Source organism: Astyanax mexicanus, chromosome 22, assembly GCF_023375975.1.
Source record: "Astyanax mexicanus isolate ESR-SI-001 chromosome 22, AstMex3_surface, whole genome shotgun sequence".
Lineage (NCBI taxonomy): Eukaryota > Metazoa > Chordata > Actinopteri > Characiformes > Acestrorhamphidae > Astyanax > Astyanax mexicanus.
The window spans coordinates 35,365,777-35,379,055 of NC_064429.1; the positions used below are offsets into that span (position 1 = coordinate 35,365,777).

General features: G+C 38.0%; 2 protein-coding genes across 6 annotated transcripts in view; both read left to right on the forward strand.

The window, feature by feature from the left end:
- The window catches only part of galnt9 (polypeptide N-acetylgalactosaminyltransferase 9), a 334,018-nt gene that overhangs the window by 278,044 nt on the left and 42,695 nt on the right, over positions 1-13,279 (forward strand). The window lies entirely within an intron of this gene.
- Positions 1-13,279, forward strand: part of piwil2 (piwi-like RNA-mediated gene silencing 2) — a 46,284-nt gene that overhangs the window by 30,210 nt on the left and 2,795 nt on the right. For all 5 annotated transcript variants that reach the window (XM_049470568.1, XM_049470570.1, XM_049470571.1 and 2 more), the window contains 9 exons: positions 222-362; positions 1,379-1,492; positions 2,217-2,405; positions 4,067-4,168; positions 6,870-6,986; positions 7,122-7,210; positions 9,627-9,732; positions 11,419-11,672; positions 13,116-13,223. In XM_049470568.1, coding sequence (XP_049326525.1) covers positions 222-362; positions 1,379-1,492; positions 2,217-2,405; positions 4,067-4,168; positions 6,870-6,986; positions 7,122-7,210; positions 9,627-9,732; positions 11,419-11,672; positions 13,116-13,223 — 1,220 coding nt within the window. The remainder of the gene's footprint in view (positions 1-221; positions 363-1,378; positions 1,493-2,216; positions 2,406-4,066; positions 4,169-6,869; positions 6,987-7,121; positions 7,211-9,626; positions 9,733-11,418; positions 11,673-13,115; positions 13,224-13,279) is intronic.

The following is a 13,279-nucleotide window of genomic DNA, read 5'->3' on the forward strand; positions in this document are numbered from 1 at the left end:
CCATCATGGATACCATAGCGCAACAGCTTAGCAGCCACCACAGACACCATGCACCTTGCAACTGCTTAGGAACACCTTAGCAACCATCATGGATACCAAAGCGCAACATCTTAGCAACCACCACAGACACCATAGCAACCACCACCACCTTCTTCTTCTTTTTTATTTATTTATTTATTTATTTTTTACTTTTTTGGCTTTTTGTGTGTGTTTCCTCTCAGGATCTGACGGTGCACATTAACGTGAGTGCAGAGCAGCACACGCACTCCATAAAGCAGCTCCTACAAAACATCAACAGCAACCCCGAGGCTCTCAACGAACTCCAGCGCTGGGGACTCGAGATCAGCCCTGAGATACTGATGGTGAGGACTCACTTGCTTACTAACTGCTAAGTAAAATAAGCCTAGCTGTAGACTAGCGGTGAAATGTTACAATACTCTGATTATCGTGATACTCGATATATCACAGGACAATTCTCTACAGTACTTCACAGTAGTGCTGGGTGATTTTCATGATTAATTTGAATTACAGTTTTAATGCAATTTCTAAAATGAAGTAATCGCAATTTTACAGCTGGGACCGGCATAAAGCCTCAGCCTCATACAGACATTTTATCTTTTTAATCTAAAATATCCCAAAACGCTACTCATTTCTGAAGTGTTTATCCATCTTACCGGTGCCTCCCACAGACTGACCTGCGCATATTTTCTGAACATTACACCCAGGACTGAGCTCATACTGAAAAAAGTTTTAGTGCTTTCGACACAAACACAAATAAAGCATATATTTAGCAAGAAATAAACCCTACCATTTCTTAAAACTCCAGCATCAAGGCTCTCCAGTGAGGATCTGTGATTAATTGTGGAAAACAATAAAAATCGTTCCTTCAAAGTTTCTTCTTTTACTCGTTTAGTGAGATATTACTCACATTATATTATGGGCTTGTTAAACAATATTTAAATCATTGATTCACCCAAAAAATATATATATTTATTTATTTTTTCCTTCTTCTTTAACCCAGTTTTAAACTATTTCTTTGTCATCTGTAGTTTGATTTTTAGTTTGGGGGGGGGGAAAGCTATAATCGCCTAGCACTACTTCACAGTATCTGTATAACTGAAGAGGATAAAATACTCCTAAATAATCAAAAACTAGGAATTATGGATTTATTAGTCACACAGTCAGTGTCACAGAATATAACAACCAATATTTTTCACTGCAGGTTTATTAATCCTATTTATTTAGGCATTATAAGTAGAAATTACTTTTTTTAATTGTTAATTAGTTTTATCATATCGCCAAGAGTATCATTTTTGCAAAAATACCATGAAATATGATATTTTACGGCCATATTTCTATTTTTTGTGTTTGTGAGCAGACTCAGGGCAGAACCCTGCCTATGGAGACGATTTGTCTTCAGTCGGCGTCCTTCGTCTCGTCCTCATCTGCCGACTGGTCTAGAGAGGTGGTCAGAGACGCGTCCATAAGCTCTGTAAGTGTGTTTACTGTAAATGTCGTCTCAAATATCCATCTTCTATTGCAGTTGAGCACAAACTACAGGGGTTTGACAATGAAACTGAAACACCTGGTTTTAGAGCACAATAATTGATTGTGGTGACGGACAGTTCTCGTGGAAACAGGAGAGTTGAGGTGCACATTGAATTCTGCCGTGATTTGATCAGCCGTGGTTTTATGTTTTTTGGATACAATCCGGGTTAGCACCCGAACATCCCTTTCAGACAGCTTCCTCTTACAGCGTCCACAGTTAATCCTGTTGGATGTGGTTGGTCCTTCTTGGTGGTATGCTGACATTACCCTGGATACCGTGGCTCTTGATACATCACAAAGACTTGCTGTCTTGGTCACAGATGCTCCAGCAAGACGTGCACCAACAATTTGTCCTCTTTTGGACTCTGGTTTGTCACCCATAATGTTAGTGTGCATTGTAATATTTAGAGCAGAACTGTGCTCTTACCCTGCTAATTGAACCTTCACACTCTGCTCTTACTGGTGCAATAATGTGCAATTAATGAAGATTAGCCACCAGGCTGCTCCAATTTAACCATGAAACCTCCAACACTAAAATGAGACAGGTGTTTCAGTTTCATTGTCCAACACCTGTAGTTGTTTGTTTTGCCATAAAAGTGACAAAGCTCTAAAACAGCTCGTTCTTAATTAATCCAGAAATGTTCTGTCCTGTCTGTTTATCCACTCAGATTCCTCTTTACTGCTGGGCAGTGTTTTACCCGCGCAGAGCTGCAGAACAGGCGGAGGAACTGGTGACCATGTTTGGGAAGGTGGCCGGACCGATTGGAATCAAACTAGAACGTCCCATTCGCGTGGAGCTTCGGGACGACCGTACGGAGACATACGTCAAGAGCATCCAATCCCAGCTCACCAGCGAGGTGTGAAACTAGTGCTGGGCGGTGTGGCCAAAAATGTATATTGTGGTATTTTTCAAGATTCTGACGGTTTCACAGTATATTGCAGTATTATTAGTAGTAGTAGTAATAAAAATAAAATAAAAAATAATTAAAAGTAGGCTTTCATATAGATTTGTGACTTACTGTACTGTTAGAAGTACATATAATTTAAAACAATACATCTTTAAATAAAGGCTTTGATTACTTTTGGGTTTAGTTTGTCCTATGAAATATATACACCATATATGAAGAAATCAGACTTCATTATCAGAATATAACAGCTGAAGAATGTAAACAGTAGATCTTTAAAAAAAAAAAATACAACCACAACGTTAACACTCCAATATGGCTTCCTTTACTAAATTAAATATTTTAAGTAGTTCTGTAAACACTGTAAATGTACTTAAATACTCAATAGTTAAGTATTAAAGGTCTCCTTCTGCTAAAATCCACTTTTTCCTGTTCTTTGTAAAATACTATAGGTCTCTCAAAGTTGTATATTTATGCTGCACATGAAACTGTTCCTCAACCTCCATTGTCTGCAGTAGTTAAGAAAAGAAAATCCTCAGAAATACAAGTTGATCAGAGAGCCGTTAGTGTGTCGATGTCAACCAGTGAGTTCATGGCCTCGCCCACTTCGGCTCAGGACCACCCACAGGCGGAGCTTACAGCTTTTGTTTACAGAGCTAGTTAGCATTAGCTATCTTGTGTAAGTAACTGTAGGTTTAAATCGGATCTCCGGTGGATTCTGTGTTTTACCAAGACCTTGAATATACACTAGGGAAGCACGATTTGACAAGGTAGCACGACTCGACAGAACACCGGTCAAAACGATGCCATTCGTGTTGGACTTTATGATATAGAGCGTATAAAGACTCTGGGGCTTCGACATGGTAAAACTGCTCAAGCACCGAATCTCCAAGTCTGAGGTAAGAGTTTAGTAGCGTTAGCTTAGCTAAATGAAACGTTATCAATGCTGCGGTGGGCAGTCTACGCTTGGCCGGAGGCACTGATGCATGTTAATTAAGTTTTAAGGTTAAATTTACCTACCACTCAGTGCTATATCTTTAAAACTAAGGCTGTATCTCTAAAAACATTTTGTCCTTTGAGTTTTAGAGCTGTAAAATTGACTGTGGGGAAAGGCAGCAGGTAGGCATTCTTTGCTGCAGTGCTGTTAGCCAATGTCTTTCTTTAGAGACCTCTTATTCAGTGAACTAAAACAGGGCTAAATAGAAACACATTCATTCATTTCACATACATTCAGACCACAACTAGACATTTTAAAATGTATTTAATCATGATGTTGTATTTAAAATGAGTTTAAAAATGTTGGAATGAGATATTTTAAGTATTTAAGATATATTTCTCAAAAGCTCTATTGCACAAGTAAGAAAAGTTTCATATCAATTTACAAAATGTTGTAAGACTTTTGAGGCATTTGAGCCACAGTTCACTACTTTCTCCAGTTAACAAATAAATTCTGTTAATAATTACACCCTTAACGGCAAGCCATCCTGGTCCAGATTTAGCAGAGCAGGCACAAACCATGATACCACCACCACCATGTTTCACAGATGGAATAAGGTTCTTAAACAGTGTTTTTTTACTTAATTATCAGTGTGATCTTCTCTGTTCTGTTTCAGCCCAATGTGCAGCTGGTGGTGTGCATTATTACCGGGAATAGGGACGACCTCTACAGCGCCATTAAGAAGCTCTGCTGCGTCCAGAGTCCCTGTCCCTCACAGGTACCTCATCACTCCACATCTTTAACCCTTAGAACCCTACGGACGGATTTTATACCGTCCAAAAAGGCACCTTGTGTTCTCAGCTTAATTACTCAGGAATCCCTTCACACATAAACATAATCCATATATGGTTAGAAAGGGCGGAGCTTACTCTTTCTAAAATAGTGATCACATCCCAGTGCGGTACAGCTAAATCTACAAGAAACCCTTCAAACATATTTATATGATGTTTCAAACCAAATAATATCAGTAAATAAAGACTCAAAAGTGTCCACAGAAAAAACAGTGTGAAACTACCTGCTTTACTCAAACTAAAGCTAGCTATGGTGTGCACACTACTTTATATAGTTTTTATTTTACTTGTACATTTTTACTAAGTAGTTATTTTTATTTATTTAGACTAAAAAGTTTACACTTTTGTATACAGGTGCTGGTCAACGAATTAGAATAATTTGAAATAGTGCTATCATGAAATTCTTTGAATGCATTTTTTGTGCAGAAAGCAAATCAGGTGTTCACCGCACCTGTCCTACTCGTTAGACTAATCACAGAACTCGTTACCTGGAAAAAAATTTGCTCAGCTGAGCTTTCCAAAAGGCCCATTTAGGCCATTTAACTGTGACACTGTTGTTTTATTGAATTAGAATAATGGAGAAACCGTTTCATTGAATTAGAATAAATGCTGGAATTTTTGTTTTCTGTGAAGAGTGTTCACTGTGCAGTATAAAGTCAGGGTTGAGTAGAATTTCTAAGTTGTAAAATCAATCATGGGTAAGCAGTGCGACCTCTCAACCGGAATAGTGGCTCAAATTCAAGCCCTTCGCCAACAAGGCTTGACCCAAACTAAAATTGCTGAGCAGCTCGGCATCAGCCAGTCTTCCGTCTGCAAAGCTCTCAAGAAAAACTGCAGCAAGCGCACCAACTGTTCCGGCGTCCGAAAAACTTCTGCTCGCGACAACAAGCAGCTGAGAAAGATCGCAGTCAGCAACCGGTTCAAGTCCACTTCCGAGCTCACCGACTTGTGGAACAAGCAAACCGGCGCTGACGTCTCCAGATCAACCACTTACCGTCGTCTGCACGAACTCGGCTTCAAATCTCGCGTTCCAGCAGTAAAACCGATGCTGAACAAGAAACAAATGGAGAAACGGCGGAAGTGGGCCAAAGAACACGGCGAGTGGACTGCTGAAGACTGGCAGAAAGTGGTCTTCAGTGACGAATCACACTTCTGCATCTCCTTCGGTGACCAAGGTCCTCGTGTCTGGCGTCGTGGTGGCGAAACCTACAACCACGAGTGCGTGAAAAGATCCGTCAAGTTTCCCCAGAGCGTTATGGTCTGGGGATGCATGTCCGCTCGAGGTGTAGGGAAACTCTGCTTCCTCAAGAAGACTGTCAATGCTGCCGTATATCAAGATGTTCTGGAAACGTTCCTGATTCCGACTGTTGAGGAACAGTTCGGCGAAGAAGACTTCATATTTCAACAGGATCTTGCACTGGCTCATGCGGCAAAGTCGACCAAAGATTGGTTCACTAAAAAACAGCTTGAAGTTTTGGCATGGCCGGCCAACTCGCCTGACCTCAATGTCATTGAAAACCTTTGGGCCATCGTCAAGCGGAAAATTTGCGACAGAAAGCCTACTACGCTGGACCAACTGAAGCAGTACATCGCCACTGCCTGGGAAGCTGTGAGTGCGGAAACTTGCGACAAGCTGGTCAAATCGATGCCGCGGAGACTTCAGGCAGTCATACAAGCCAAGGGGGCAGCCACAAAATACTGAGAAAGTGATGATTGTAATTATAATAAAAATTATTCTAATTCAACGAAACGGTTTCTCCATTATTCTAATTCAATAAAACAACAGTGTCACAGTTAAATGGCCTAAATGGGCCTTTTGGAAAGCTCAGCTGAGCAAATTGTTTTCCAGGTAACGAGTTCTGTGATTAGTCTAACGAGTAGGACAGGTGCGGTGAACACCTGATTTGCTTTCTGCACAAAAAATGCATTCAAAGAATTTCATGATTGCACTATTTCAAATTATTCTAATTCGTTGACCAGCACCTGTATATATGTTTTCTTTGTGTGTCCTGATTAAAATACTGAAAGGCATAGGCTGCTCTGAGTGTCAGGTTTTTAGTATCTACATGTATCCTAGAGGTGTGATTATTGATGATCAAGATAAATAAATCCACCTGATGCTGTTTCTCCATGTATTTTATGAAAGTAATAATTAATAATCCATGTAATTAACTATATATCATCAATATTCTTATGCTTTCAACTCGTATATGCTCTAATATAACCCTTTTTGAAAATAAATCTTAGGTGTGAATATATTTAAAGTCTATACATTCAAAAACAAGAAAAAGAAAAAAAAGGCGCTTGGTAAAATTTTGACCAAAACATGATCAGTTCCAGGAAAATATAACAATTCTGCTTCCTTTTACATTTTAAATGATTCTATTTTTGAGCAGCCGTATGTCTTCTGGAGTAAAAGAGATCAGGGCATGTGTCTGTCTGATATAATTACTGTGTTATAAGACCTGAAGGAGGAACTGAAAACAAAAACGGAGAAAAAACTAATCTAAACAGACTAGAGTTCTAAGGGTTAAAGTGTTAAATATCGCTTTTCATTAAGTCTCTGCTATAATTAAATAAAAAAATCATATTCATGTTCGTTTTTCTCTTCTGCCTCTTTGATTTTAGGCCATTAATGTACGGACCATCTCCCAGCCACAGAAGCTCCGCAGCATTGCCCAGAAAATCCTCCTGCAGATGAACTGCAAGCTGGGAGGAGAGCTGTGGACCGTCAGCGTTCCTCTAGTGAGAATATAAAATAGTAGTTTTATGTTTTATTAGAGTTATTGAGGTTTATTCAGAGTTTATCATCTGTACACTAAGTCTATTTATCTTCATCAGATCTGCTTTATTTGTTTTAATCTGATTTAATCTAAACAGAAACACCTCATGGTGATCGGTGTGGACGTCCATCACGACGTCAGCAAGAAGAAAAGATCAGTGATGGGATTCGTGGCCAGTCTGAACAGGTTTTTCTATTTGAATCCAGTATCCTGGCTGTGTTTTAATAATACCTGGAAAAGTCATGGAATTTGAAAATAGTTATTTTTTAGGCCTGGACAAGTTTTGGAAAAATAAAAGTACCCGTAAGGTTTTAAAAAAGGTATGGAAATTTGATCTACAAATCATTATGTTCCCATTTATCGATGAAGAAAATCTGTTCTGAGCTAAAAAAAAAAAAAAAAAAAAAAATGTCAGCTCAGATTTAATTCAGGAATTAGTAGCCCTACACAATTGAGCTCTCAGGATCTGACACATTTTATTATTAAAATTATCAGATTAATTTTAGGCTTACTAGAATCAGTTTTGATTATAGTTTTAGTTGATTTTTGGTTTTATTGATAAAAGTAAACTTAATTTATGGGCCATTATAAGGAATGAGTGCCATTTCTCTCCCCAGGAAATTATATGTATAAATGTGCACACAAATAACTTTAAAATAAATTTTATTTGTAAGCATAGAACACAGGAAAAAATAGCATTGGTTACCTGTCCCCACTCTCTAACTATAAACTTTACACTAAAATATAAAAAATATTTTAAAATCCTTTTTTTTGCATTGTTGTGTGACTCCAAATCTAATCTATGCTTTAAAAAAATATTTTTTCATAAAAATAAATCCATAATATTTAAGTTAAACCATAGACTGTATATAAAGATGGACGCCGTGTCGCCGTTCCCATTCATTCAATGAAAATGAAGCCAAAATCTTCCGCCATTTTGGCGATTCAGAGACCAGAGTCTGCGCAGTAGAGACCAGAGGAGGGAGAAAGACTGTGGAGAGACCGCCTACTCATTTAAATAGCCCCGCCCCTGAGGGCTGCCTCCCGGTCACAGACTGCAGAGCGGGGCGGAGCGGAGCTGACGGTCTGTTATTGGTCCCGCCCATAAGCAGCCCTTTTACCATAACCACACCTTTTTTGAATAGAGCTGAATAACGTTTTAAAAAACGAATTCTGTGGGGATATAAAAAAATTACAATATAAGCAGAGGTTACACTAGCTGTTACATTTAAATAATGGAGGTAGAATTACAGTATATTAGAAAAAAACGTGATTGAAAGTTGTCTGTTTTGCCATTGAAACCTATGGGGATGGGTGGAGTTACACAGCTTTCTGCAGCCGAACAGCAGGGGGCGCCCGACCTGTGGTGGCTTCACTTTTAAGAGACGATGCTCTGTCCAGCTATACACAGTCTATGAGTTAAACACACACATTTTAGTTGTGTACCTGGGTTTTCACTCAGTCCTGTTCCCGTAACACATTACCCTGAACATCTGGAACATTCTACAAGTCACATAATCTACAAAAGGAAGTTTTTCTGAAGACCACAGGAAGACCAGAATTAAGTTCCATGATTAGTTTTTTTGTATATTTGATCTTACAGTAACTAAAACTGACTGAGGAGCTCAATCTTAACACTCACTCCTGTTACCTATTATTGGACTCTTATTGGATCTTATTGGTTTATTTTTTAAATGTAAAAGCATTTTTTGTGGAAAATCACTAGAATGTGCTCAATGTCCTCGTGCTATTATTAGCATAGCTGCCATTTAGCTATTTTTCATGTTTTTGCTAATTCTGTGCTAGAAACTCCTACATTCCTGTTACTTTCATTCCTGTGAATCAAACTTTTGGAAAAGTCATGCAAATTTGTTTTACAAATCTTTGTGTTTCAGTTTATCGATGGAGAAAATATATTTTGAGTTAACAAATACATCAGCTCAGAGTTACAATACAGTAATTTAGCCCTTAAACAATGAAGCTCTCAGATTCTGACACACATTTTACTATTGGAGATTTTGTCAATTTATATCAGATTCATTTTCAACCTACTAAAATTAATTTTAATTATAGTTTTAGTTAATTTTTGGGTTTATTGTCCATGTCGATGTTTTAAAAAACGTATGGTCATGAACATTTGCCTTGAAGGCATGGAAAAATCATGGATATTTGTTGGTTAAAAAGTGTATGAACCCTGATTAATTTCTAAATGGGTTGGTTTGACTAAGTTAAGTAAGTTGTCTTCTGAAGCTTAGTGTGTAAATTTGCTCGTCTGATATCAGATATAGATATTGGATTTGATTTGTCCAATCTGTAATAAAAAATGAAGAGTGAAAACTAGATTGTAATACAAAATATAATGCATATTTTCAACCTAAAGTGTATTTTACAACAATAAACGTACTAGATATTCTTAAATAGTGATATTTAACAAATGTAATCAACATGCTTGTTGAACCAAAGCAGGGTCAATTCTGCAGGTTATTTATTATCAGATAAGAATGACTGCAGGCAGCTTCATTGTCTTTTTGGACAGAAATGCCAATCATTGCGTTTTCCCCAAACTTTTTCCATCAGTCTGTGTTTATTTCTGCATGTCCAGCCTGCTGACGAGGTGGTACTCCAGAGTCACGTTCCAGATGCCCAACGAGGAGATCATTAACGGCTTCAGAGTGTGTCTCCTGGCTGCCCTGCAGAAATATTACGAGGTAAAAGATTCACACGCTGCGGTGAACGTGCGTCCCACCACGTCTAATCTCAATAACACATTTTCTTGGAAGTGAGATGACGAATGAATTGTTATTGTGTGGCACAGACACATATATATATATTGCATGCACTTTTATGCATGGTATTGTACATTAAGGGCCCTTTATTATTATTGTAATCTTAAAACAGTTTATTTTTACGCATTTCACCTGCCTTGTTTAAATAGCAATAGTGCTTCTTGAATATATCTACACTAATGGACGTGATGGTGATCTTGAAATGAAGTGTGTTCAGGTACATTTCTGGTGTATTGCAATCTTGGCATATAGGCGCAGTTCAGCAGTGCACAAACCCAACTTTTACATCAACAATAAACAGAATAGTAAATAAAATAACATTGCTGTTCCCGTAAATGAGCTGCTGGAGCTCCTTCACAGCATCAACCAGCAGCTCAGTTTCCTCTGCTGAGAAGCGTTTGTTGGACACGTCCAGGTAGCTGCACCTTTAAAATAGCAATCCACCAAAGTCAGAGCTCACCTGACTCTACTCTGAAAGAGAATGATGAGCAAGAGACACTCTGATTGGTTTATAACCACACCCATGATTAATTAAGAGAAGTAGTTAATGCCTTTTACTGTACTTTTCCCGTCGTTATGATGGCAAAGACACATTGACACGCCCTAAATCAACTCTTTGGCTATTGTCACCTATTAAACAAGACGAAGAAAAAAAAAAAGTGGTGTTATTCTAATGCTAAAATCTGACTCCCCTTGGTTGTCAGGTGCATCACGTAGTATGGGTAAAGCAGTTTACAGTGCTGGTGATTCTGTATCTACTGTAACTGTAGATTAAATCATATTTATAAACACACATAACAGGAACAGGCAGGGTTCCTCTGTGTAGCGCTGTCGGTCGGCATTTACTAGCACTAACCATGGCTAAATGGTGCACCTTGTGTATGAAAATAGACATTCATTGATAGTGCACCTAGGCCTGTCACGATTAGAATCTTTTGTGGACGATATATTGTCCCAGAAATTATTGCGATACACGATATTTTTTGTAATTTCACAACTTTTAAATACCACTGACATAATGATAACAGAACAGCATAAAAAAGTAATTATACACTTTTTAAAGATTTATAAGAATTATAATTATTTTGGGAATTATATACTTATTTCTTAACCTACTTTAATCCACACTGTGTGTATGTTATGGAGTCATTGAGTTATTGAAGCATGACTGACTAAAATATTTATATATATTATATATGTGAAGAAACATACAAATAAACACAATAGATGAAAAATATCATGATTATCAAAAAAATATTGAGGCCATGTCCATTTATTGTACAATAAATCGATATTGCAATTATTGTGATGACAGGCCTAAGTGCACCTTATTATCCGGTGTGGCTTATAGTGCGAAAAATAAGGTAATCTGAGTAATTGCAGTACACAATACAATATTAGAAAAAAGCTAACTTTTATTTTTCATTTTGGTCTAAACTTGCAGGTGTAAAAACGTTCTAAACTTTAATTTACTAATAACTTATGGGGAAAGCAGTTGGCTCATAAGCTACTCAACCCGTTTAGTTTTAGTTTTAAATAACCACACATCTCAGAAAGCTAGTAGATCAGATTGTCTCTTTTGATTATTAATCTCTGACTGTCCACCAGATGAACCACAGCTTCCCAGAGAAGATCGTGATCTACCGTGACGGAGTGTCGGACGGGCAGCTGAAAACGGTGGAACAGTACGAGATTCCTCAGATCCTGAAATGCTTCGAGACGTTTCCGAACTATGAGCCGAAGCTGACGTTCATTGTGGTGCAGAAGAGAATCAGTACGACGCTGTACTCGTACGGAGGGGAGCGCTTCGGGACTCCTCCCCCGGGAACGGTGCTCGACCACACGGTCACAAACAAAGACTGGTCAGTGCTGAACTAACTATTAATTTGAGAACAGAGAATTTGTTATCGTTCTATGCAAAAGGTAGAGTATAGTGTAGTATATGAAGATATAGGGTATTGAAGTACAGAGAGTGTATAGGGTAATATATTGAGTACTTGCTAATAAAGAGTAGTATAGGGAGTAGAGGGCAGTGTAGAGGAGTATATACCAATATAGGGGGATTATATGTAGTACAGAGTAGTATAGGGTAACTTTGGAAAGTATAGGGAGTATATGATACTAGTATAGGTAGTAAAGAACAGTTTATGGGAGCATAGAGTAGTAAAGCGTAGTAAAGGGCAGCTAATGGGAGTATAGGCTAGTATATGGGAAATATGGTTCTATAGTGGAGTATAGTTGGTAAGTATATGATACTATGGGTAGTATAGGTAGTAAGAAGTAGTACATGGTATTTGTATGGAGTATAGGGAGAATGTGGTACGATAGAAGAGTATAGGGCAGTTTAGGGGAGTGTAGGGCAGTTTTAAGGAGTATACAATAGTAAAGGTAGTACAGAGTAATGTAGGACAGCTTGTGAAGAGTAAAGGTAGTATATGGTACTAGTATAGGTAGTAAAGGGCCCTTTTATGGGAGTATACAATAGTATATAGACTTAGAGGGAGTATGTGCTATAATAGGGTTGCATAAAGTAGTAAAGAGTAGTATAAGGCAGCTAACGGGAGTATAGACTAGTATACGGAGAATGTGGTTCTATAGGGGAGTATAGGGAAGTTTAGAGGAGTATATAATACTATAGAAAAGTATAGGTAGTAAATGGTTGTTAATGGCAGTTTAGAGGAGTATATAGTTCTTTAATAAAATTATAGTTAATAAAGAGTTTTAAAGAGTAGTATAGGGAGTATAGGACAGTGTAGAGGAGTATATAATGCTATAGGGGGAGTATAGGTAGTACAGAGTAGTATAGGACAACTTTGGGGAGTATAGGGAGTATATGATACTGGCATATATGCAGGAGTATATGCTATTATATAGGGGAGCATAAGTAATAAAGAGAAGTATAGGGCAGCTAACTGGAATATAGACTAGTATAGGGAGTATAGGTAGTAAAGAGTAGTACATAGCATTTTTGTGTGGTATAGAGAGAATATGGGACTATATCGGAGTAAAGAGTTATATAGGGCAGTATATGCTACTATAGGGGAGAGTTGGTAATAAAGAATACCATATTTTTCTGAATATAGGTGCAGATTTCAGGGCAGCTTATAGGGGAATATAGAGAGTGTATGCTACTAAAGGGCAGTATAGTTATAGAGTAGTAAAAAGGGAAGTGTCGAGACATAATCAAACTTTTCCCAAATCATCCTTACGTTTCCTTTCTGGAAAGTGAAAGAAAGCTTCTAACCGTGTGTAATTAGTAGATGGAGAAAAAAAATAAGTTAAATTGATCTGCTGCTGATCCTCAGGGTGGATTTCTTCCTCATGGCTCACTCCATTCGACAAGGCTGTGGCCTTCCCACCCACTACATATCAGTCTACAACACCGCTAACCTCACTCCGGACCACCTGCAGAGGTACTGCTCACTCACAGATACAAACATTTACCCATATAAATCACTAAACTCACCCA